Source organism: Mrakia frigida (assembly GCF_051309035.1).
Source record: "Mrakia frigida strain ATCC 22029 unplaced genomic scaffold BDY24scaffold_7, whole genome shotgun sequence".
NCBI lineage: Eukaryota > Fungi > Basidiomycota > Tremellomycetes > Cystofilobasidiales > Mrakiaceae > Mrakia > Mrakia frigida.
In genome coordinates, this window is record NW_027481274.1 from 147049 (window position 1) to 171413 (window position 24365).

The following is a 24365-nucleotide window of genomic DNA, read 5'->3' on the forward strand; positions in this document are numbered from 1 at the left end:
TGTTTCGGTTTGTTTTTTCTTATCTTATTTTTGTGGAGTTCTGTTGGACGGAGAAGAAGAAGGAGGGGAGAGAGAGAGAGGAGGAGTGGGAAGGACACGCGTCCGAGTTTTCGAGAGAACGAGAACGAGAACGAAAACGAGCGAGTCCGTGTATGAGAGTCGAAAGAGGTTCATGAGGTTCGTTATGGAAGTGTACGACGCAATTAAATCTAAGGGACTGAGGTGGAAGTAGAGAGAGGAGGCGAACAGGGAAGACGCGTCGAGTCGTCGAGAGAGAACAACAAAGAGGATGAGGAAGAGAGAGAAATGAGAGGGATGTTTGCGTTGTTGTGGCGGGTTTGGTTAAGTGTAGACTGATCAAGAGAAGAAACTGCGACAGTGTAAAGCTAGAATTATAAAGCAGAAAAGGCAAATCGAAATCCAGTCGCGTGGCGTCCTCCCTTTCCTCCTCTCGACGACGAGTGTCCCTCCTGTTCGTTGGCGACGACAATTTGAGAGGGAGGAGACGGACTGGAAGTACGTACGGAATCAGGAGAAAAGAACGAGGTTAGAGTCAGCGGCGTTGGGAGGAGCGAGGAAGGAGAAAAAGAAGAAGAACGAGGAGACTCACTCAGACGCGAACGACGACCTTCGTTCTCGGCAGCACGCTCGCTCCCTGCAGTCCTTCCAAGACTTCCAACTTCTGCTCTCCCGTCTCCACTACAACCGTCACCTCACCGATCATTCCCAACCTCTTCTCACCCTCCGGCTTCCAACGGATCATCCTCTCCCTCAAGCCCTTCCTCGAAGATCGTCCACCAAGAAATGACGCAGATCAAGCGAGTCTGAAGCTCGAGGTCAGCGAGAGTGGTGCACATACCCACTTCGGGGATAAGAGAAGAAGAGTGAGCTGTTAGTAGCCTTTGATAACGGCGTCCTGGTAGAGAATCGGGGAGGAGAGTTCGAGGAAGGCGAGGGAGACGAGGGAGGTCGAGAAGAGCGAGGGAGGGTCGCAGAAGGAGAGGATGTGGCCCTTGATTTCGAGAGGGACGCGAGGGAACGGTTGGAGAGTAGAAGATAGAGTGGAGAGTGGGACAGAGTTCTTTCGAGGCGAGATATAAAAGAGGTCGAAGAGGTCTTGATGGTTTGAGGAGAAGGAGGGAAGTTGAGCTTCGCTCTTTCGACAAAGAACGTCCATCTCTCCCCCTCAGGCTCTGATTCTTCGCCCAAGCTTTCTCTTTTCTCGCCGAAGGAAGACAGACATCCTCATCGAGACCGGACGACACTTTCGCCTCTTCTTTACTCGCATTCGCAAGGCGGAAGCTCAACGGCGTCTCTCCCTCCCTCTGCTCTCGCTCCTTTCCTTCCCTCCAGCATGTCCCAACAAGCCCTTCTCTCGCTCAACTCGTTCACACCTCTGTCTACGATCTCTCTACCGAATCAGTGAGTAGCCCTTTGAGCTCGTTTGCGTCCTCTCATCTCTGCGGGGGCTAACGAACGGCGTCTTCGCAGATCTCACCTTCACCCTCAAGCATGCTCGCCGACGATGGATATCCTCGCTCTCGTCAACGAAGGAGGCAAGGACTCCTCTGCGGATAAAGTCACTCTCTCCCTATGGAGGCTGGCCGGAGGTCCCAAAGTCTGGGGAGTTGAGATGCCCGGTAGAGTAGCTGCGATGGGCTGGAGCTTCGATGGTGAGCTCGACGCTTCCTTCCTCCCTCCTTCCTTTCCTCTGTTTAGTCGTCGCCTCGAACGTTTCAAAGGTGGGAAGAGCTGACCGACGGATATATTACTCTGTCAGGACTCTACCTCGCCGTCAAAATCCCTGGAAAGCTCCTGATCCTCTCCGTCCACGATGGATCAACCGTCAGGGAGGTCGTCGTTCCAACCACGAAGGGAAAGGAGCGTGCTTTGGAGGGAGAGTTCTTCGACGGAGGTGCTACTGTGGTTTGGGAGAAGCTCGAAGATGAATCTACAGGGTCTGTGAAGGCTGTAGATAACGGTCCTGGGACGAAGAAGAGGAGCCAAGACGAAGAACGTGTGAGCTCCGTTTTCCTTCTCGTTTCCTTCGACGCGTCCTGTGCTCACCTCTCCTTCTTCTGCTTCTCCAGACTGGCTCAGCCTTTGGGATCATCAACTCTCTACCTCTCGTATCACCGCTAGAAGCGTCTCCAGCTGCTTCGACTTCCAGGTTGGTTCTTCCTCTCGTTCTCACTCATTATCAACTCGACGACTCACCTTCGACCCCTTCGCTCGTTTGGTCGTCCAGTTCGACACCGTTTCTCGCCACCTCGTTGCCTTCGGTGTCTTCATCTCTCCCACCACCATCACATCCTCTTCTCACTCCACCTCTCCCTTCCCTCCTTCACTCCCCTCTACCACCAAACCCTCCGACACCTCCTCCTCTCACCCTCCTCACGCTCAACTCGCACCTGCCGTTCCTGTCGGGCTCCTTTCCTCTCCCACCTCTTCCAGTGGCTCCTCTTCTTTCTCCTCCACCTCCAAACGGTATCAAGGAGGAGACCATGCAGTTCGCTCGAGGGTCAAGCGCCGTCGAGGAGCTCTTGCGAGGTGCGGTCGTCGGGTTGGGAAGGTTGGAGGACGAGTGGTTCGGGAAGGGCGGTGCTTCGCAGGCTGGGAAGGATTGGATAAAGGTGTTTAAAGACGTAGGAGCTAGATTCGGAGGTGAGTGCTTGTTTCATCGAAGGAGAAGGACCTCTTCGGTTGACCTCTCCCGTGCTTTCGCCTTCTCTCATTCCAGTCCACGCCGATCCCTCAGCAGACTTTACCAAGCTTCTCATCACTGGAGCTCGTCGAGGAGAAGGAACCGATACCATCTCTCAATTCCTTGGAGGACGGTTGACAGAGAGGGTACGTCTTTCTCTTGGTTCTTTCAATCGAAGACGCGTCGCTCATCGCCACCCCGTTTTGATCTTCCAGAGTCTCCTGAAGTGGGAAGCGACTGTAACCACCGCTCTCACCACGATACGACAAGCATGCTACCAGACCCTTCTACCTGCTTTCGAGCGGATCATCTTGCTTTTGAACGAGATGCGGGGATGGTCCCTTTGGTTCGTTTCTTTCCCTTCTTTCTCCTCCGTCTTCTTTTCTCCGAGCTGGAGCTGACCGCCTCTCTTCTTTCACTTCCAGGCGTTCCAAGTACGGATCGCTAGCTCTTCAGTCGGCCGAGCTCCAACGAGCGATCAACCTCACTCGATACGCTGCCTTCCGAGTTCGAGAGCTCGAACGAGAAGCTGCCGAGGAAGGAAGGAGGTTCACTGAGTTCGCGAAGTGGCTGAGATACGGTTCGTCTTCTCACCTTCACATAACAAGCACTCAGCCACCTGACTCTCACCCCTACGGTTTCGATTCTCGCAGAGGTCTCCGTCGCAACAACCGAAGACTCCTCCTCTGAACCCTCTCACCCACCCACCCACGACGTCCTCCTCGTCGCCGACTACCTCCAAACTTCCTTCATCCAATCTCGAATCGACACCTTCTTCCAATCTCCCCCCATCTCCCCACCACCACCACCCATCCTCATCCCTGCAGCAACTCCTACCCTCCCAACAGCTTCCCTCTTCGCAACCATCGCGTCGACGATCCGTCCTCTCGCCAACCAACCGTCTCTCTCGTCGTCCGGCGGACGTCACGTCAGTACCGAGCCTGAAGGAGCCTCTGGGAAGAACAAGACCAAGATGCTGTCTCCTGTGCTGGCGAGGAGAGGTTTGCCTCGTTTGTCGGTCGACGGAATGGAGGTGGACGGGGAGGACGGGACGGGAGGTGGAGAGAAGAGGGATCATGGGATTTTGGAGGTTGCTGGAGAGTTGGTTGGGCTTCTGAGGAAGGTTTTTGGGTCTGCGTTGGGATCTGGAGCTGGATTGGGAGAGGGGGAGGGAAGCAGAACGACGGTTCCAGGTGGGGAGTTGGTGAGGGAGTGGAGTTCGAAGATCGAGGTGGGTCTGCTCCTCTCTCCGTCTTTAGGACTTCCAGCTGATCGTTCTCGTCTTCTTGTTCCTCCCAGGGAGGAGCCTCGACGAACCAATACGTCGCTCTTATCACCAATGGTCTCGATCAGCTCTCGATGCCCTGCTGTGAGTCCGACGCGTCGAACCGAACTTGCGCCTTTCGACGTCGAGACTGACCTCTTCTCTCTCTCGTCTTTCTTAGTCTGGCTCATGAGCACCTCTTCGACGGATCTCCTCTCGGTCAAGATGGCCTACTTCCAGCTCCAACTCGAGCTCTCGGAAGATCAGCCTCCTTCAACAGTCCAAGTCCTCGACATGAACTTCTTCAACGACGACGAGATCGTTTTGGTTCTCAGCGTTGGAGAGGAAGAAGGTTCGTCGCGTCGATTCCTCCTTCTTTGGTCCTCCTTCGAAGTACTAATCGGTTTCCTCTTTTCTCAGAATCCAAAATCCTCCTCTGCAGCATCGCCTACACCTCCCTCGAATGCTTCTCCGTCCCTCTCCCTCCGAACTCGCCCTCTCCCGTCACTCACGTCGTTCAAACGCTCGACAACCTCGCAGTGAGTTCGAGCATCTCTCTCATCCTCTCGTCTCTTCTGACCCTTACCGACTTCTCTTACAGCACACCATGCCACCTTCGCCTCTCCTCCCTCTCTCTCGATGCCGACACCTCTCCTCGCTCGACCGGATGCCTCGACCAACGCCTGGCTCGAACGTCCCGCCCGTGACTCTCGCTCTCAACGGACGTCCAGGTAGGATGACGGGGAGCTTGATGGTTTGGGGAGGGAGGGAGGTGGAGGTGTTTGATCTGGAGGAGGACGAAGGGAACGAGGAGGAGGAGGAGGAGGAGGGGGGAGAGGGAGAGGGAGGAGAAGGGGAGATGGAGGAGTGATAGGATGCGTGGAAACAGACGAGACTCGCGAGACGAATGGAAACGATAGTCTGAAGGACATCAATCTTGCTCATAGCGGTAGAGAACTACAGTAGAAATCGACGCAGTCTTCAACTTCTTGGGCAGCCAAACGAAGCACACTTGTCCAAGAGGACGGGTGCCTCGAAATCGACGGGTTCTGGGATCGAAGAGATCGACATGGCGAGGTCGTACATAGTCGAAGGGGAAGGACAGGAAGGCGAGGAGGTTGGCCTGGCTTCCTCGTTTTGAGAGCGATCGGAGTTTCAATCGCGTCGTCAAGGGCTTTTACCGAGACCTCTACAATCGAAAGAACTTCAGAGGAGAGCCTTGAGCTTCTGTTCTGAACCAGTCAAGGGGAAATCAATCTCCTCAGCTGGTTTCCCACGCCCTCAAGCTTCGACCTCTCGTTCGCCCCTCCCATCCCGTCGCCAAAGAAACGGGTATCAAATCCAGAGAGTATAAAAAATGCAGTCTACCCCATGCACGATCTACTTGGCAACCTTCCTCACGACGGTCATCATCTTCAGTCCCTTCCTCCTGCAGAACCAAAAAGGAAAGTCGCGTCAGTTCGACTCGACTCGTCTCTCTCCTCTCCTCCCCTCCGTTCGCTTCAAAAAGAACCAGACTCACTCGTACTCGCCCTTCCTGGGATCGTCCTCGATCTCGTGGGTATCGAAATGTTTATGCAGTTGAGAGAAGAATCGTTTGTCGGCCTGATCCGAAGCAAAGGGAAGGGTCAGCAGCGAGAGAAGAAGAGGAGAGCGAGAGCGCGTCGAAAAGGAAGGGAGAGACGAGCTGACCTTGCGGCGCTTCATGTAAGACAGGTAGACCTTGGGTTGGTGTTCTGGGTTGTCGGTCAGGAGATGGAGGGTGTGGACTGAAGAAACGAACAGAACGGGCATGAAGTTTCGAGGTCAGCGAAACTGAGAACGAACGAAGGGAGGAAACGAAGGCGACGGGACTCCTTTGGCTGTGGAGAGAGCTCACCGAGAAGAGGGAACGAAGGCTCGAAGTAGACGCAGTCGGCCATGAGGACGTAGTCTGGAGGGTTGGGGATTCCTTCAGGTATCGAGGCTTCTCCCCAGTCGAGGACGGATCCGATCACGTTGGATTCGAGGGAGTTGAGCAGGATGTTTTCTTGGATGAGAGGGATGAGGACTCTGTGAAGAGTGAAAGGTAAGGAGGAGGAGATTGCGAGGTACGAGTGAAGGAGGTAGAGGGGAAATGGAGGGGAAGCAGAAGAAGGAAAGGAAGGTCAGCCTGAGCTTCGAGACGCGTCGTCCGTCGGGCTCGTGATTTTCCGATTCTTGAAAATTCGAACGCTCTGGATTCTGAGCGAGCGTCTCCGCACGAATTTCAAGACGTTCCTCTCCCAATCATCCCAACCTAACCCTCCCTCGCCCAAGCCTCGCCTCCCCAAACCCTGCGATTCAGCTCGACCTTCCACTCCCTTCCTTCTCCTTCAGCCCCCTCCCTTCCCCTTCTCTTCCCTCCCCACCGCGTCTCCCCTCCTACTCACCTCCCCCTCGAGCCCACACCAGAAGCAGCCAAAAACAAAAACAAAAACAAACCGAACTCACTGCTGATCGGTACAGTAGATCTTGCATCTCCTCTCCTTCAACCCCAAAACGAGAGCAACCAAACCCGTTCCTGCTCCGAGCTCGAGCACCGTCTTGCCAGCGAAGAGATCAGGCTCGAGCGAGATGAGATGAAGGAAGTATCGACACATGATCTGTTAGGTTCGTTCACTTCCCTCCAAAAAGAAAAAGAACAACAACGAAGAGAAGAGATGGGAGAAGGGGGAAGGGGAAAGGAAAGGAGAGTCAGCCATCGACAGCGTCGAGCTCAACTAGCCCACTGTCCTCTTCTTCCCTCCTACGAGAGGAACGACGAGTCTGCTTACCTCTCCAGCAGGCCAAACGACGCCTCCACAACCGGGACTGGCATCTATACTCAACCTCAGATCCCTATCGAGTCCAGGGAAGGGGATAGCCGTCGTTTGATGAAGCACGGTTTGGATCTGAGGCGGAAGGATCGAGAGGTCGAGCGCTGCTGGGAGGAGAGCAAGGTTGGAGACATCTTCCTTGGAGGAGCTGGCGGAGGAGTGGGAGAAGAACATTCGAAGAGGGTCTAGGATAGGGGAGCTCATGCTTTGGAGGGTCGAAAAAAGGAAGACGTGGTTGGGGAGGGAAGGAGGGAAGGAAGGAAGAAGGGGTCGTCGAGGGCAGGAGGCGGATTTGGGCGAGGGCCTCGTCGCGACGGAGAGTTTCAACGACCCTGATTTGAATCGATCGAGAGCAAAAAAAAAGAGAGAGAGAGAGAGAGAGAGAGAAGGTAAGAAAGGTATAGTGAGAAAGGACAGACAGATGAGGAAAAGCAAAAGGCTGAAAGGAGATGGTAAAAATGAGAAATGCAAGAAAAGAAAAAAACACGAGGGAGAACGAACCGTTCTCTCTCCCTCCCTCCCTCCCTCCCTCCCTCCGAGAAGCCCAAAAGCAAAGTAAAGTATGAGAAAAGAAAGAAAAGCCAACACCTCTAACGTGAAGGCTGAACGAAAAAATATATCAATAAAGGCTAGCGACCGAACTCCACTCGACGAACGACGACGACGCAGCGACAAAACTCGTGCTCGACTCTGACTCCCCCAACGCGATCCGTTCGAGGTTTTTTTTAGGTGGTGAAGATACCGAGGATTTTGAAGGGAGGCGACTGTTGATTTAGAAGACGGAGAAGAAGGGGTCAGCGAGGGGAAAAAAGACGAGTCGAGGAAACGAAGAGAAGACAGAGCGACGGACGACTCACAGGCTTTCCCTCCTCTCCCATCAACTGACACTCGATGAAGTGAGATCCCTTTCCGACTCCCTTGTCGATCATGACCAGCCTGTTTTTTTCGAATCGAAGAAGCTCGAGTCAGTAAACGGAAGGACGGAAGACGAAGAAAGAGAGAAGAGAGCAGACTCACGTCGGCACCACGTCGTAAACATCCGCCGTTCCACTCAGCTCCACTCCTCCACCGACGTTATCATCGACCCAGCAGAGAGCGTTCCCCAGAGGTCGATCCTCAGGAGATTGAAGGTAGTAGATTCCGACCTATCAAAAAAGGAACCAACGAGTCAGAACGCGACGAATCGAAACGAGAAAACGGAACGAGACAAGACTCACCTCTCCAGCTCCAATCTTCACAGGCACCCTCAACCTACTCGTGGGCTGCTCCGCGTACCAATAGTGCTTATCGTCGTTATCTCCCTTCTCCGGGTGATGAGCGTGCCATCCACTTCCGTAGAACAAACTTGGGGGGAGAGGGTTGATGAGATCGTTGGCGGAAACGCAGAAGGGTTCGACCTCCCTGAAGTCCTTGACGTCCGAAGGTCGATCTCCCAACCTGGCCGAAGGCACTCGAAGAGCAGCGTAGTAGGCAGCGTGAGGATCGGTGGAGTCTCCGTCGGATTTAGACTGTCCAGGACCGGTCATTCCTTTTCGAAGTCCAACTCCTCCGAGGAGGTGCGCTCCTCCTGATCCTGAGTCGATGGAGTCGGGCGAGGCTGCTGGGACGTCGAATCCGTGACCCATAGCGGCAGCCCATCCGAGGCAGATCTGAGACTCCATGTAGGAGATGAGAACGTCGGCGATGACTAAGGTTCAGGAACGGAAGGAAGAAAGAGAAAGATGAGCTTCGACAGTTCTCGTTGTTCTTCCGTCGAGAAGGAGAAGTACGACTCACGATCGTGTCCAGCAGCGTTAGCGAGGATGGGATCGGCATAGTAAGCCTTTCGAGCCTCCTCGGGGTTGTTCATGTACTCCTGATAGATCAATCCCTTGACACTGAAGAACGGAAACGAGAAGATAGGCGAGGGAAAGGTCAGCTCTCGACGTCGAACAACGAAAAGGCAAGCTAGAGGTGAAGGGAAGAACGAACCTGATGTGAGGGATATCGTAGAACTGTGCGACGATGTTGTGAAGAAGCTCGGGTCCGACGTATCCGTGCTGAGACTGGACCTGAGGCGAGAAGTGACCGAGGGCGATGATGGCGGGCTGATCAGGTCGGACGAGGATGGATCGGACGAGGAGTTCGTAATGAGCCATCCATTCGGGGTCGCTGAGAAGCGAAAAGGGAAGCCAAAAGAGTCAGTGAAGCGCTCGAAGATTGTGAAAAAGTGCCAGTTGAGCAAAGAAGGGGAGGAAGAAGAGGAAGAAGAGGAAGGGCTGGCTCACTTGGGATCGGCAGCGTCGAACTCGAGAATAACGAGATCCGTCTTATCGGGAAGATGGTGCTCCGAGCAGAAGGCAAAGTACGACGAGTCCATCTTCCTAGTGGCTCCGTTGGTGAGCTCGGAAGCCGGGTGAGGGAAGACATCGTTCCACCACGAGAAGAACTTGGAAGGGTAGCACTTGACGGAGATGGGATCGTCTCCTGCTCCGTGGCATGCCGAGACTGGGGAAGGAAACGTATGAAAATCGAGAGATGGAAGTCAGCTTCATGATTTCGAGTGGAAGAGAAAGTTCAAAGACGTTTGGGCGACGGGAAGAAGAAGGGAAAGAGGGAGACGTCGAGGCGAGCTTCCGTTGTTCCTTCCTTCCTTCCGAGCTCCACGAGTCTCCCCTCCTGTCCGTTCCAACCTCCCCACTCCCTCCCACTCTCAGCCTTCTCTACTACCTCTCATACCCAAAGACAGCATTCAAAGCACTCACCCGAAGCTCCCAGCACACTGATCGTCAACGGCGCACCACTCAACGCTTTCCTCACAACCTTCTGAACTCTCGCTCCCGTACCCGTGTGCAACCTCGTCTTGAGCAGGTTGACCTGACCTCGTCGGTTGGCGACCTCGTCTCCTGGTCCGTAGAGGGGGCAGAAGGGGAACGGGGCTGGTTCCGAGAGGGAAGCGTTGAGATAGTCGTGAGGAGTGAGGAGGTGAGAGTGGGTGACGCCGTGAGGAGTCGAAGAGTGGTTGGTGTACGAGTGACCGGGGAGGGAGAGGGCTCCGGTGAGGTAGAGGATGGTGAGGAGGAGGGAGAAGAAGAGGAGGATACGTGGGGGGAAGCCTGCAAGGAAAGGAAAAGAAGGAGGAGAGGAAGGAGAAGGAGAAGTCAGGACGCGGTTTAAGAACCAGGAGCCGAACAAAGGAGAGACGAAGGGCGGGAAAACGGAAGCGATAAGGAGGTGGTGGTATAGGCCAAGCCAACGGAGAGACGCTCCCTCTATATATCCACCAGAAGAAACGCGTCCTTTGTGCCTCCCTACACGCGACGGAGGGAGCTCGAAGAAGAGAAGGAAGGAGGAAGAGAAGGTTCGGGTGCGATGGAATTGGCCGTTCCTTCCCTTCTCCCCTCCAGGCCCCTCCTCCAACCCTACTAGTACAAGAAAAGACGATAAGACAGCTTTACTGACCGAACAAAGTCCCCTCCCTACCAAACATACCACCCTTCGCCTTCCCGTTGTTGGACAGATCATCGTCGTCGTTCGCTCCTCCTCTTCCTCCAGGTCCTCCGCTGTGTTTTGACTCTCTCATCATTCCTTTGAAGATATGTCCGATGGATCGAACGAAGGGGGAAGAAGATTGGGAAGAAGGAGGGTTGGTGGCCGGTTTGAGTCTTGAGGAAGAAGGGAGAGGGGAGGTTCGAGAAGAAGGAGAAGTCGAGAGGTGGGCGTCGGTCGCGGTAGAAAGAGACGAAGAAGGAGCGTCCGAATGGGAGGAGAGATCTGTAGGGGTAGAGTTGTACCCGGGCCTAAGCATGTAGTCACAACTACCTAGAGCAAAGGGGGCGTAGGGAGGGAGGGGACCGAAGAGAGGAAGGAGGGGAGGGAAGGAGGGAAGGAGAAGGACGAGCTGGCGGTTGGAAGGGAAAGAAGCTCAGGGCCTGGTCTTTCTCGTTTTCAACACGAGAAACAAACAGGCCTTCCATTTTTCAAGGAGGTTTTTCTAGGAGAGCTGCCAACTAGAGCACGTAAATAAGTTTCAAGCAAGAAAAAAGTCCTCGTCGCTCGTCAAGATCGTCAAAAAAGCACTTCCCTCCCTCTCCTCCTCGACCCCCCCAAAACGCGACCTCGAACCGCAGTTTCAATGTGTTCTCCGACGTGAACCCTCGTTCGTGTACTAAGCTGAGACGGAGCTTAAGGGGAGGTCCATGCATCTGCTCCTGACAATAGAGACAAGAGAGAGAAGAGTCAGTTTCATGTTGATCGACGAAGGGAAACCTCAACCTCTCAACCCACAACTCACCTCTCTCTCTCTCCCTCAAACCGCCTCAACGTCCACCTCCTCCTCACGTCCCTCCTGCTCCTCCTCTCCCTCTGAATCCGTCTCGAAATCACTCCCGCAATACATCTTGCCGTTCCTCGTCCCCATCGAAGGTAGAGGCTGGAGATCCATCTCAGTCCAACTCGACGTGTCGACCGTCTGATCCCCGAAACGAGAAAGGAAGACGCAAGAAGTCAGTTTTCCACGTTCCACTAGATAGGAAGAGTTGAAGAGAAGGTAATCGCACCGAAATCGATTGATCAGGAACCCAAGAATCCTTTCCTCCGGCAGCGTCGAACCCAACTCCTCCTCCTCCTCCTCCTCCCGCGTTTGGATCGTCGTATCCTCCTACAGGTACAGCCGCAGCCAACGCCGATGCCGACGCTGCCGATCCAACGGCATCCGGGAACTCGTGAGTCTGAGGCCAGTCTTCTGCTCGAGAGTAGAGGAGAGCGAACGGTCCTGCTCCGAGGTGAAGACCGCTCGCGTCGTTGAGGGCTTGTTTCGAGTCGACCTGGGACGGGACGAGGAGAAGAGATAATTGGAGTAAGCACGAAGTATGAGAAAAAGAGGGTAGGGGAAGAAAGGGAATGCTCGAGGACAGGCTCACCTCCTTCGCAATCCCGTCGCTCATCTTCCACCACTTCCCGTCGCTCGTTCGGACGTAGGAGTAGATGTGACCGGTCCCGTAGATTCCATCGTGATATAGAATGGCTCGGAGCTCGTACTGCGGAGTGGAAGAGAAAGGGAGGAGGTGTCAGTTCGTCGAGACGACTAAAGAAAGAAAAAGAAGGACAGTGGGGACGCACCTTGTACTTCTGCAACTCTGGCTTCTCAAAGAGGTTCTCCCGAAGGGCCACGAGCGACTTGAGGCTCTCCGTAATGGCTAGAAGCGCAAGAAAACGCGTTGGAAGAGTCAGCAGGCGTGAACGAGCGACGAAGAGAAGGAGAAGAAGACGTGGCGACGCACCGTCTTGCTCGTTGTCCAACTGAGCGATGAGCTTCTCGATCTGCAGGAAGGGAGCAGAAGGTTTGATGAGTTAGGCTCTGCGCTGACGCTGCGAAACGAAGACTAACCTTAGCAGTCGAAGCGAGTCGGGAAGCGTTGTCGACAGGATCGTCCGACGGTCGAGCCACCTCCTTGTAGTACTTCAGAACCGTCACCAGAGTCGCACGAACGTCCTTCCCCTAAAAAAGGGAGGTCGAAGTGTCAAGACCTGCATTTCGAAATGACCGAAAACACGTCAAGGAAAAGACTGCACGAACCTTGACCGTCGCCAACTTCTCTCTCGATAATCTGAAAGAGTCCTCGCCTCCCTTCAAGACTCCATCATGCGCTCTCAGTTTTGCAACCGTCGAAGAGTTTCCGGCGAGGAATCGATCTAAGAAGGAAAGAAAGAAGAGAAACCAACGATCAGTTTTGCATCCTCGAGTCGACTCTTCGAATCTCTGTCCGACGCGACGAAGGCTCGAACTGGAACTCACCGATGTAGAACTCCTCCTGAATCTCAAACAACTTCCTAGGTCCGTAGGTTGGATACTCCAACGTCAACGCCATCACCTCGGCTGGCTCTATGAACGCTCCTTGGCCGTCGTTCGTCCACAACTGCCTGGCGAAAGCGAGAGGGATCGAGTGGATTTCGTCCGAGGGTTCGAGCTCGATGACGGTTCTGGCCACGATGTCGGCCTCGCGTGGGTTGGGAAGAGAGCGACCGTCAGAGCCAGACGAGGTGAAGAGCCTAAAGGAACGAAAGAAGGGAGAACGAGTCAGTTGGAGAGAGGTGGAGAAGGAAGGAGGCAGGGTGCGAGGAGAGGAGCAAGGTACGGACGTTTGGAATCCATTCGGCTGCGAGAAGAGTTCGAGAAGACGAGGAGGCAGTCCGCCCATCTCTAGCTTCAAATGAGGCGTAGCTGCAGACCAAGATTCGAAGATGAACTTCAGGAGGTTCCTCGTTTCGTGGACAGGACTGCCGTACGCAGGGTTCAGGGGGAGCGTTACGTCCTGCTTGAAGAAGTCGAGGTAAGATTCTTCAGAGGCTTCACCGGTCTCCAGGTCTTCGAAGATGCTAGCGATCTCCAGGAGGTCTTGTTGTTTTTTGGGGAGTGAAGGAAAGGAAGGCAGCGCCGGTCAGCAATCGACGCGTCTTTTACTTTTCGGCCTTTCTTCCCCTCCGACAGAGGGAAGGGAACGGAGGAGAACTTACAATCAACGGCCGATCCACTAGTATACGATCCTGGAGGTCTCAGAACTCCAGGGAACAGGAGAGCTCTCAACTGAGGAACGGCGTAGAGACCCATGAAGACCGCGACGACGTGATCGTAGGTAGGTTCTCCCGTCCAGAGGCAGATAGGACTGTATGACGCAGCCAGAAATTGGAGAGAAGGGGAAAGGTAAGAGGTCAGTCGATAAGCTCAGTCTTTGCCGACGTGAGGGAGTTCGGAAGATAGACGCGAAGGGAGGCGTAGACTCACGCTCCCGGGGACCTGACTGTATCCGACGGAGGAGTTGCGAGTGCGTGATTGCTCGAAGACATGAGAGACTCGTCCATAGCTCTCTGGAAGTTCTGTTCCTCGGTGGAAGGCAGATCGGGCTGGGAAGATAGAACGAGAAGAAAGAGGAACGAACGAAGGGGAAAGGTGGTGAGCTCGACGAACTCCTTCCTTCCTCCCTGACCCGAACAGAATCGACCCAAGACTCACTTTCGGTAGCTGAATCAACCCGAACTTGTTATCGGGATCCGATCGATTAGAAGGTGTGAAGTTGGGATTGGGAGTTGGAGGTCTGGGAGGGACGTATGGAGAGGGAACGGGGGTGGAGATGGAGGAGGAAGGATCGGTCGAGGTCGTCGTCGTCGATTCGTCTAGCGACAAGGCCATGGCTCTCTTGAAGTCTTCGTCGTCGTCCGCTCCAGAGTCTCCGATAGCTGAGGGAACGAGGGAGGAAGAAGAAGTCTTGAAGTCAGAAGCTGTGGGAGGAAGGAAGGGCGAGAGGGAGAGGGGAGGAAGGGAAGGGAGAGCTCGAGCTCACCTTTGTTGGAGTCGACGGACGCATCGAAGCGAACGTCCTTTGCTGTGACGAGAGCGGGCATGGATTCGTAGAAGGGAGGAGTCGGGTGTGCATCATCCCATGCGATACCCTGTAGAAAATGAATGAATCCGAGTGAGTATAGCAAGGAGAACGGGGAGAGAGGGAAGAGGGAGGGAGGAGTGGACGAACCTCTCTCGAGAACATCCAGTCTAGAGCCCTCTCGGTGTTGTTGTCGCATCTGCTGAGAGCGTAGATGGATTTGGGTTCTGAGAATCCGTACTCGACGAGTTGGTTGACGTTGGCCGACATGGGAATGGAAGGAGAAGGGAGAGGGAGAGGAGTGGGAGCTCGTGGAGGTTGGAGGTCGAAACGAAGCGAGACGATGTCCTCAAGATGCTGCTGGAATTTCTGTCGTTTTCTCTCAAGTTTTTGATCTTAGGCAAGTCTACGTAAGGACATCTAAATCGTAGAACGTCTCTGCTCGAAAATTGTCCGAGAAGTCGAGGAGGAGAGCATCGCCTGAGGAGGGGAGACAGACCCGAGCAAGAGAGCGTCAGCACCTCCTCGTTTGCTATCTCCCCACCAACCACGACCTTCCCTCCCTGTCTATACGAGCTCGTTCTCTCCCTACTCCAGCTTCTACCACCAACAGCATCCTACTCGACCTCTCGCCCTCACTCCCATCTCCAACCAACCTCTCCTCGTTCGTCCAAACCACCTCTCCTCTCGTTCTGTCGAGCTCCCTCCCTCCCTTCTGACCTCTCTCTCCTTCCCTCGCCCTCTCTCTGTTATCTCTTCCAGCTCCCCTCTTCTCTCCCCCCACCACCTCCTTCTCTCTCTCTTACCATGTCGAGTTGGCTTTCGTACATCACCGGGAGTGGTTCCAAGGACACTTCTGCTTCAGCAGGGAAGGCTCGGAACGCCATCATCGAGCTCAGGCAGCAACTTCTCATGATCGACAAGCAGGAGGAACACATGATGAAGAAGATTGACGACGAGACTCAGAAGGCGAAGCTGAACGCTACTACAAACAAGAGAGGTCAGTAACAACTCTTTGGCTAGGAGGAGAAGGGACGGAGGCGAAGGAGGGAAGGGGAGAGAGAGTTGGAAGCTCGCTTCGCTTAGTTTAAGGACAGAAGGAAACGCAGAGAGCTCATCTACTTCTCGTACATCTCCTCTCAACAGCTGCCCTCGCTGCCCTCCGGAACAAGAAGACCTACGAGGGACAACTGGATCGTCTCACTGGAACTCGAATGACGCTCGAGACTCAGGTGAGTTCACCTCCGCTCTCTCTCCCTCCTTCCCTTTCTCAGCTCACTCCCTCGTTCTCTCTTTTTATCTCGTACAGATGAACGCTCTGGAATCGGCAAACATGAACTTGCAGACGATGGAGGCTATGAAGAGGGGAAGCGAGGCTCTCAAGGGTATCCACGGAAAGATGTACGTCTCGCCTCCTCCTTCTTTCGAGCTCAACCTTCCTTCGTTGACGCTGACTCCTTTCTCTCTTTCGTTCGTTGATACTCACAGGAACATCGACAAGGTCGACGCTACGATGGATTCGGTTCGAGAACAGATGGAGCTGACCAACGAGATCTCGGAAGCCATCTCTCACCCAGCTGGCCTCACGAACGACGCCGACGAGGTGAGTCCTTTTCCTTTTGCTGACCTCTTCCAGCGACTCCCTCTCCTCTCGTCGATCACTGACTCGTCTCCCTCCTTTCGTCGTCGTCTCACAGGAGGAGCTCAAAGCCGAACTCGAAGCTCTGGAGCAGGAGCAGCTCAACGACCGTCTGCTTGGAGCCGAACGAGCACCCGTTCACACGCCTGGGAGAGTCGGAGAGAGCTCACGCGAAGGTCAGTCCCAGTCTAACACTTCTCTCTCATTTGTCTGAATCCCAACATCCTTCGGAGCGAAAACTGACTCCTCGTTCGGTCTCGTCTTCACTTCAATCCAGCCGTTCGTCAACAAGAGGAAGAGGACGACGAGGACGCTCAGCTTCGTCGGCTGCAGGCAGAGATGGCCATGTAGACACACACTCCTCTCTGATCGGTTCGCTTTCTCTCTTTCCCCTCCCACCCATCTGGTCTTTCCCTTTTCTCCCTCACGTCCTTTCCCTCTCCCTTTGCTTGATATCCCTTTTTACGTACCCACGACCCGTTCTCTTCTCCCTCCCATCTCGTTCCTCCCTTCCCTGAGTTCTCTTCTTTCTTGCTTACTCTCTCCCTCGTTCTCGACTCCCGACTCTTTCGTACTTTGTAATTTCTCTGGGCGAGGGGAGGCAGAGACGCGGCGACGGTTCTAATAGACCTGTCTTTGATGCTTTCGATCAAGTTGACTCCGAAGGTGCGAGGCGAATGCGAAACTGGAGTTAGCTCTCCCTCGTTAAACAGGGTCAGAGTTAGTCAGAGGTCAGCTTATCTCGAGAAAAGAAAGAAGATGGACGTTACGAGTCACTCGTCGTTCTCTCTCGCTTTTCAAGCTCACGAACTTGGTCTGATCCCTTCCGTCCTTCCCTCCCCAACGACCATGTCGACTACTCTCCAACTCTCCCAAACTGCTGTTCCGTTCCCCTTTGGGGTTCTGGCGGCTGCCACCTTCCTCAACTCGCAACAGGACATCGACTCGAACGTCGAGATCGAGTGGGAGCGAGACGGGAAGCTCAAGTTCGCTGGGAAGGAAACCACCGAGGCGGACGTTCTCGCTTCCATTGGAAAGTCCCTCAAGGGCCAGGAGGTAAGTCAAAGCTCTGCTATGCTTCTCGAGTCGTCTGGGAGTGGGATGGTGGGAGATGGAGAGCTGGGGGAAGGGGGGGAGAGGGGAGGAAGAAGGAAGGAGAAGGAAAGGTCGTCCGAGCAGTTGAGCTCGAGATGAACAGATGGGCTGACTTTCTTGCTCTCGTTTTTGCTTGAACTTGGGAACAGACTGCCTTCCCTACTCTCCCTACTCCTCTCACCTCGACTGTTCCCTTCGCTGCCGTAACTCAGATCTTCGACGCTCTGGATCAGTGGCTCGCTCTTCGGTTCGTTCCCCTTCTCTGCTCCTCCTTCACCTCGACCTTTCGTCTTCGTTCCCTGACATTCTTCTATCCTCGCCTTCTACAGAACGTTCTTCAGCGGTCATCAGCTCGGTGCTAAGGATTTCGAGACCTGGGGAGCTATCAAGTGTGAGCTTCAATCTCCTTCCTTTCCTTCCCCCTTCACTTTTGAGCTCGAGCTCATTCAGCCCTCGTCTTCTTCTTTCTCAGCCAACCTCCCTGCCATTGGTATCCTCAAGAAGAACACTCACGTCCATCTCGCTCGATGGTTCTCCTTCGTCGACCAGCTTCCCAGCACCGCTCAGGCCACTTCATTGCTCGCTGAGGCGAAGGCGGCTAAGGTTCGTTCCTCCTCCCTCTTTCCTGATCTCTCTCGACGACCTTCGCTGACATTCTCGCCTTCTTCATTCGATCTCACAGGCTAGGCAGGCCGAGATCACCCTGGATCTTCCCGGAGCTATCGACGGATCCGTCGTTACTCGATTCCGTACGTCTTCAGCCCTCTTCTCCCTCTCCTCGAACCTCTTAAGCTCACCACCTCTTCCCTCCTTCTTCTTTCCTTCCAGCTCCTGAGCCCTCGGGTTACCTCCACATCGGTCACTCCAAGGCTGCTCTTCTCAACCGATACTTCGCCGACAAGTACCACGGAAAGATGCTGCTTCGATTCGACGACACCAACCCTCTCAAGGAGAAGGTGAGCTCGACTTTCTCCTCCTTTTCCGCCCTCACGTCCTTCTTCGTCGCTGATTTCGAGCTTCTTCGTTTCCTCTCTCCAGTCCGAGTTCGAGCAGTCGATCAAGGAGGATCTCGAGCTTCTCAACATCAAGTTCGACTCCGTCTCCTACACCTCGGATCACTTCGACAAGCTTCACGAGATCGCCATCCGACTCATCAAGGAGGGGAACGCCTACTGTGACGATACTCTCCAGGAGCAGGTTCGTTCATCTTCAGCTCATCTCTCCCGGACCCCTTCTAGCTCCTCTGACTCTCGGTTCTTGGTTCATCGCTCGTTCACAGATGCGAAAGGAGCGATGGGACGGAATCGCGTCTCAGCGACGAGAGGCCTCCGTCGAGGACAGTCTGTCTCGATTCGCCGAGATGACCAAGGGAACCGAGGAGGGACAGAAGTGGTGTCTTCGAGCCAAGATGAGCTTCGACGATCCCAACAAGGCCATGCGAGATACCGTCATCTACCGATGCGTTACCGTTCCTCACCACCGAACTGGGTGAGTCTTTCCGTCCTCCCTTTCCCTTTGAGCTCTTTCCTTCCCCCACAGCGTCTCCTCCTTCTCTTCGCTGACTACTATCCTCCTCGTGTCCGCCTTCGCCTGTTCAGATCCAAGTACTTCTCCTACCCCACGTACGATTTCGCCTGCCCCGTCGTTGACTCCCTCGAGGGTGTAACCCACGCTCTCAGGACCAACGAGTACCGAGATAGGAACCCTCAGTACTTCTGGTTCATCAACGCTCTCAAGATCAGGAAGCCTGAGCTTTGGGATTTCTCGTGAGTCGGTTTGCCTGTCTCTTCTCCGCCGACGCGTCGTTTCGAGTCTCGACGCTGATTCTCCCTCTCTCCGGACTGTTCAGTCGACTCAACTTCGTCTACACCCTCCTCTCCAAGAGGAAGCTGCACTGGTTCGTCTCTGAGGGACACGTTGCTGGTTGGGATGATCCTCGATTCCCTACCGTCCGAGGTTCGTCTCCCTCTTCTTTCCTCGACGCTCTTGAAGCTGCCTCGCTCGATGATTTCTGGCTGACCATCGATCTCGACCTTCTCCTTTTTGGACCACTTTTCCTTCCACAGGTATCCGACGACGAGGACTCACCATCGACGCCCTCAAGGAGTTCATCATCCAGCAGGGAGCTTCTCAGTCTCAGATGACCCTCGAGTGGGACGGAATCTGGGCTATCAACAAGAGGATCATCGACCCTATCGTTCCTCGATACGTCGCTTTGACCGAGAAGGACCTGTCAGTCTTGCCTCTTCGTCCTCCTCTCGAGTCTCGTCGCGTCGAGAGGAACACGTCGCTGATTCTGTGTCGTTCGTTCGTTCCAGCGTCACCGTCGAGATCGTCGGAGGTCCTTCGTCCGAGGAGGTCAAGTCTCTTCCCAGGCACAAGAAGAACCCTGATCTCGGAGAGAAGAACACCGTCTACTCGTCGAGCATCCTCATCGAGCAGGTCGACGCTCAATCATTCGACGACAACGAGGAGGTTCGTTCCTTCCCTTGCTCTCTCTCTTCTGTCGATCTTCGAAGACTGACTTTTCGCTCGTTGCCTTTCATCTTCAGGTCACCGTCATGGACTGGGGAAACGCCTACGTCCGATCCAAAACCACCTCCCCTACCACCGGTCTCATCACCTCCCTCAGTCTCGAACTCCACCTCGCCGGAGACTTCAAGAAGACCAAGAAAAAAATCACCTGGCTTTCCTCCTCCTCCCCCTCCAACCCTCTCACCCCCGTCACCCTCCTCGACTTCGACTACCTCATCACCAAGAAGAAGCTCGAAGAGGACGACACCATCGACAAGTTCCTCGCTCCCACTACCGAGTTCAGGGAGGAGGCCCTCGCGGACGGGAACGTGTTGAAGGATGTGCAGAAGGGGGATATGGTTCAGTTCGAGAGGAAGGGGTACTTCATCTGTGATTCGGTTGGAGGAGGAGAGGACGGGAAGAGGTGGGAGTTTGTTTTGATCCCTGATGGACGAGCGGTGACGGTGGAGAGCAAGGCGGTGATGGCGAAGGAGAAAGAGGAGAAGTTGAAGGGGAAGAAGGGAGGAGCGGCTCCGGTGGAGAAGGTTTCGAAGAAGGAGAGGATGGCAGCGGCCAAGAAGGGGGCAGCGGAGGAGGCGACGGGAGCTGCAGCTGGAAACGGGTTGTCGCCGACGAGGGTGGTGCTTTCGGACGCGACTGCTGGGTTTGAGATCCCTGTGTCGACGATGGTGAGTTGATAGCTTCATCTTCTTCTCCTTCTCGTCTACTTTCACGTCTTCAAAGGTTGAAGAAGGAGCTCAACGACGCGGAGTCGACGTGACGAGAACTGACTCCTTCCTCTCTCATTTTCCCTACTAGATGTACGAGATCAAGCGAGTCTAGTGAGTCATCTTCCCTCTACTTAATGCCTTTCTCATCTCTCTGAACCTTGCTGACCTCGTCGCTTCGTTCCCTTCTTTTCAGCGGAGACACCAATGTCCAGACGGGAGGAATCGAGTCGATGTACCCTTCGAAGCCCTACACTGAGCTTTAAAGGGGTCCGTTGATAGATATTTAGACGGGTGATTTGACGGTTTTCGGTACTCGAGGGTCTTCGATCGGAGAAATCGTCGAGGCGACGCAGGGGACTGAGACGCGACGCGACGCGGCGGCACTTTCAAGCCTCGGATGTCACCCGTGAAGGCTCGTGCATCATAAGAGAGAGTTGAGAAGCTGGTCCAAAGCTCTACTTCGTCTCCTTATCTCCTCCGGGACCCATCTGAGATCGAAAGGCGCAAGGGGGACTCGATCAGCTCGAAGTCGACGACGCGTTGTATTTCCCTCCTTCAGCTTCAAAATCGGTAGAGAACGGACCTCCTCCTTCATCCACTCCTCGACAGCTACTTCGAGACCCTCTTGAATCTTCTCGTCGATTTCCTGGTCGATTCTGAGGGGGAGGAAAGAAAGAGGAGGAGAGGTCAAACCGCGCGTCGTTTCGAACTCAGCACACGGCAAAGGCGGCAAGGGAAGGAGAATTGAACGCACTGGGATCTTTCTGAGGACGGATGTTGCTCTTTGGTCTTGTTGCTCGAGCTTGTAAAGGGCAATGCAGGATCAGAAGCTCAGCAGAAAGAAACAGCTGGGGTCGGGAGAAGGAGAGGAAAAACGCGAGAGGTACGAACGAGGAGCTTTCCTTCGAGCTTCCCGAGACTGAGTTGGATCCAGGATCAGGAAGTTGCTTGTCGCTAATTCTGGTGGAAAGGAAAGGAGGGACAGGGAATAGAAGGGAGAGAGAGAGGACGAAGACGTCGAAAAGAAAGCAAGACGAAAGCTGGTCAGCTTCGCTCTCAAGACCTTCGAAGCCGGAAAACGATGAACGAACCTGTTCATTTCTTTCTTCTGAAAGAGCTGTATCAAAGGAGAAGAGTAGGGTGGGAGATGGTGATGGTTAGAGGTGAAGTAGGAGGGGGAAGGGGAGGAAAGAAAAGGAGGTCAGCGGGGAATGACGTCTCGCCCTCTCAAAAATACTTCCAGAAGATCACTCCGATCCAACCGAGCTCCAGATTTTCTCGCATACCTTGAAACGGGGACTCAAAGGAGCAAAGAGTTGAGGGTTTGAAGACAAGCTCGACGCCTGTCTTCTTCCTCTGCGTCGCCGCCCTTCTTTCCTGTCCACGAACAAAGATACTAAGTCGAGCCATATCATAATCGTTACTGGAGCTTCTCAATCTCGCGCTCTCTACTTTCGCTCCTTATCCTTCACGGGGACGTCCTAGCGTCAAGAGAGAACAGAACGTCAGCTCAACGTCCGACGACGCGACGAAGGTCGAACAAATGGCTCACCTTCCCAGTAAGCTTGCGGAATCCAGTCCTGATCCCATCGGAGATCTTCTCAATGGTCCCATGAGACCTGAAGGGGTCGAGAGTCGAAGTGGGAAGGAAGCTCGTTAGAAGAGGAACGAGCCAAGTCGGCAGAAGGAGGAAAGAGAACGAGAGCAAAAAGACGAACTGCTTGTGTCCGGCCTTGGTGGCAGCTTTGTCGACGGCTTTGTCCCTGAATGAGTTGGACGCGAAAAGGCGAGGGACGAGAGAGAGAAGAGGTGAAGGGAAGGAAGGACGGGATGGAGAGAAGTGAGAGGGAACGTCAGGACGACGTCGACGAGGTTGGAACGCGATTGGAAGACATGGACGCGAACAAAGCGTCTCCTTCTCCTCCAGTCGCTCCAGTGTTGGTAGGATGGGTATCGGTCGGACTGTACGAAAGTAGAGGGAAGGGAGAAGAAGCAAAGGAAAGGGAGGAGGGGAGAACAGCGTCAGCTCGATGCGTTGGTGAACGAGGAGAATAGGGCCAGAGGAAGAGCAGATACGCACTTGGTCATGACGAGGATGTGAGAGCGCGAGTTGAAGTGAGAGGGATTCGCTTTCGGGAGTGTGGGCTGTCGGCAGGTGGTGGTTGAAAGGAAGAAGGGAGGAGGGGAGGAAAGGGTGAATCCAAAACACCGAACATCACGCAAGCGCCTGAATCACCTCGGCATTTTTTTCGGTTCGCAAGAAGGCCCAAAGCAGGAGCGAGAGACGTCGAAGAACAATGTTTGAGAAGAGAAGACATGTTGAGGGAGAAAAGAGAGGTAGGACGAGAAGGGGAGTCGCGAGGGACGAACGAACGAAACGGAAACGAGAGTCGAAACGAAGGACGATAAGGTGGTACAAAAGGTAGCGTAGGAGTAGCGAGGACACGACGGGGTGGGGGATGAAGGAGACAGAGTACGATGGTCGACTGATGAGTCGGTACTAGCGGAGATGAGAGGCGATGGAGAGAGGGGGGAGGGGACGGGAGGCATGGAAAGGAAAGGAAAGAGCATGAGAAGGACGAAAATGAGAAGAGGTAAAGCGAAGCCGTATATATCTACAGGAGAAGAAGAAACAAATAGTTGAAGAGATCTATGCAGAGGTTCGAGAGAAAGAAAGAAAGAGAGAGCCAGAGAGAGAGAGAGACGCGTCCGGATGGGGTCGCTCTACTTCTTTCCGAACCATCCTCCGAGCCAGCTTCCTCCTCCAGAAGCAGCGGGGGCAGCAGGGACGACACCTCCTTCCGACTTGTAGATCTCGGCGAGGAGAAGGTTGACGGGCTCGTCTGTAGGGAAGCGAAGCGAAGAGGAAGAGGTCAGCTACGATGAGAGGAGGAAGGGGCTGCGAGGTCGTGAGAGCTAGAACGAAGGGAGGAGAGGACATACGGATGTTGGCGTTCTTGACAGCACTTGTCTCGACGAACGGAGCCTTGATCTTAGCAGCCATAGCCTTTCCCTCAGCTACAGAAACGACTCTGCGAGAAGAAACGAGAGAACGAAATCAGCTCGAGACTTGGTCGATAGACCGACGACACCTTCCTCCTGGCGATCACTGTGCTCCCTCCGCCTCGTGCTGGTGCCTTGCTTACAACCCGAAGAGAGCTTGAAGGAAACAGAGACTCACCTAGCAGCGTCCAAATCACTCTTGTTTCCCACCACAACGCAAGGGACCCATTCCGCTCCAGTCTGCTCCAGCATCTTCTCGTAGATCGTCATGACGAGCTCAAACGAAGGCCTGTTGGCTATCGAGTAGACGAGGACGTATCCGTGAACTCCAACAGCGTACTTGAGAGGGAAGAAGGACGAAGAGTCCTGAGGTGGTGGCGAAGAAGAAGGAGGGATGGAGGTGAAGCAGGCCGGGCGAGTTCGGGAGGAGGATGCGAAGGAAGAGGTTGTTGGAAAAGATTGAGAGCAACGGGAAGAGGGAGAGGGAAGCGAGGAGGTGGAGGAGGAGTGAAGAAAGAAAAGCAGGAGGAAAAGTCAGCAAAGCATGCTTCTTTAAGGGCAAGGAAGCAGAAGGGGAGGTGAGATAACGGGAGCTCGTCGATGAAGGAGGTCGATCCCTCCCTCCCAATCCGCTGAGAGGAAGATTTTCTTCCTCGATGGATCGGGTAGATGCCCTCAAACCCTCTTTCTAAGCTTCAACAAATTTGAACACCTCCTGTCCTCCCACTCTCTGACGCAAAGCCCCCTCCCTCCCTCCCTTGCTCCTCGTCCTCCCTCCCCCGCTTCCTCCTCTCTCCTCTCTCCCCTTTTCTCCTAAACCAAACAGAACGCAGCTGTCGACGAAAACTTACCTGTCCGGCAGTGTCTACAACGTCCAAGATCCAGTTCCTTCCTGCCCACTCGAGAGTCTTCTGCTTCACGGATTCGATGGTTGGGTGGTAAGAGTCGATCTCTTCGTTGGGTCCGACGATGTATCGAGCGACGATGGAGGATTTCCCTACGCTCCGAGAGCCCATGACTGCGATCTTCCGCTTGAGGGTGAAGTTATTCGACGACATTGAGGAGGGGTAGAGGATGAGGTTCGGGGAGGGAAGAGAGGGAGAAGGCAAGGGAGGGAGTCGTAGTTGAGGTTCAAACAAAAGAGGAGGGCAAGGTGAAGCAGAGTTTGGAGTCCTCTGCAGCGTTTCAGATCGGGTCGAGTTTTGAGTCTTCCTGAGTGG

General features: G+C 54.3%; 7 protein-coding genes across 7 annotated transcripts; 3 read left to right on the forward strand and 4 right to left on the reverse strand.

Annotated features, from left to right (window-relative positions):
• Window positions 1-1354: 1354 nt before the first annotated feature.
• BDY24DRAFT_413160 (anaphase-promoting complex, cyclosome, subunit 4-domain-containing protein) lies at window positions 1355-4839 on the forward strand (the record flags this gene model as incomplete). Its single annotated transcript, XM_076643145.1, has 13 exons — window positions 1355-1422; window positions 1492-1673; window positions 1781-2019; window positions 2091-2170; window positions 2249-2664; window positions 2741-2850; window positions 2920-3050; window positions 3130-3284; window positions 3358-3935; window positions 4004-4073; window positions 4150-4320; window positions 4389-4507; window positions 4570-4839. The coding sequence occupies 13 exons, from the start codon at window positions 1355-1357 to the stop codon at window positions 4837-4839; spliced, it is 2589 nt and encodes an 862-aa protein (XP_076498733.1).
• Window positions 4840-6289: 1450 nt separating this feature from the next.
• BDY24DRAFT_381549 (uncharacterized protein) lies at window positions 6290-7299 on the reverse strand. Its single transcript, XM_076639364.1, has 2 exons — window positions 6764-7299; window positions 6290-6592 (listed from the first exon to the last, which is right to left on the reverse strand). The coding sequence occupies exons 1-2, from the start codon at window positions 7007-7009 to the stop codon at window positions 6437-6439; spliced, it is 402 nt and encodes a 133-aa protein (XP_076498734.1). The 5' UTR covers window positions 7010-7299; the 3' UTR covers window positions 6290-6436.
• An 18-nt stretch (window positions 7300-7317) lies between these two features.
• On the reverse strand, window positions 7318-10677 carry BDY24DRAFT_381553 (SGNH/GDSL hydrolase family protein). The gene is made up of 9 exons (XM_076639365.1): window positions 10247-10677; window positions 9550-9900; window positions 9073-9292; window positions 8777-8956; window positions 8582-8682; window positions 8023-8492; window positions 7823-7950; window positions 7663-7741; window positions 7318-7569 (listed from the first exon to the last, which is right to left on the reverse strand). The coding sequence occupies exons 1-9, from the start codon at window positions 10590-10592 to the stop codon at window positions 7531-7533; spliced, it is 1914 nt and encodes a 637-aa protein (XP_076498735.1). The 5' UTR covers window positions 10593-10677; the 3' UTR covers window positions 7318-7530.
• Window positions 10678-10739: 62 nt separating this feature from the next.
• Window positions 10740-14476, reverse strand: BDY24DRAFT_381557 (uncharacterized protein). The gene is made up of 15 exons (XM_076639366.1): window positions 14314-14476; window positions 14125-14233; window positions 13797-14020; window positions 13569-13687; window positions 13301-13449; window positions 12926-13181; window positions 12582-12835; window positions 12363-12478; window positions 12174-12284; window positions 12067-12106; window positions 11906-11982; window positions 11707-11823; window positions 11344-11610; window positions 11079-11255; window positions 10740-10995 (listed from the first exon to the last, which is right to left on the reverse strand). Exons 1-14 carry the CDS (start codon window positions 14431-14433, stop codon window positions 11094-11096), a joined length of 2121 nt encoding a protein of 706 aa, XP_076498736.1. The 5' UTR covers window positions 14434-14476; the 3' UTR covers window positions 10740-10995; window positions 11079-11093.
• Window positions 14477-14706: 230 nt separating this feature from the next.
• On the forward strand, window positions 14707-16645 carry BDY24DRAFT_381561 (Snf7-domain-containing protein). Its single transcript, XM_076639367.1, has 6 exons — window positions 14707-15163; window positions 15310-15395; window positions 15473-15564; window positions 15652-15766; window positions 15861-15978; window positions 16080-16645. The coding sequence occupies exons 1-6, from the start codon at window positions 14971-14973 to the stop codon at window positions 16151-16153; spliced, it is 678 nt and encodes a 225-aa protein (XP_076498737.1). The 5' UTR covers window positions 14707-14970; the 3' UTR covers window positions 16154-16645.
• Window positions 16646-16651: 6 nt separating this feature from the next.
• Window positions 16652-20405, forward strand: GUS1 (glutamate--tRNA ligase GUS1; the record flags this gene model as incomplete). The annotated part of the gene is made up of 15 exons (XM_076638044.1): window positions 16652-16858; window positions 17110-17144; window positions 17227-17288; window positions 17370-17500; window positions 17580-17646; window positions 17726-17853; window positions 17936-18094; window positions 18177-18385; window positions 18496-18663; window positions 18747-18853; window positions 18964-19129; window positions 19216-19372; window positions 19450-20100; window positions 20231-20253; window positions 20336-20405. The coding sequence occupies 15 exons, from the start codon at window positions 16652-16654 to the stop codon at window positions 20403-20405; spliced, it is 2340 nt and encodes a 779-aa protein (XP_076498738.1).
• Window positions 20406-22792: 2387 nt separating this feature from the next.
• Window positions 22793-24203, reverse strand: BDY24DRAFT_338140 (P-loop containing nucleoside triphosphate hydrolase protein; the record flags this gene model as incomplete). The annotated part of the gene is made up of 3 exons (XM_076637316.1): window positions 22793-23174; window positions 23324-23511; window positions 23997-24203. The coding sequence occupies 3 exons, from the start codon at window positions 24201-24203 to the stop codon at window positions 22793-22795; spliced, it is 777 nt and encodes a 258-aa protein (XP_076498739.1).
• Between the last annotated feature and the right edge of the window lie 162 nt (window positions 24204-24365).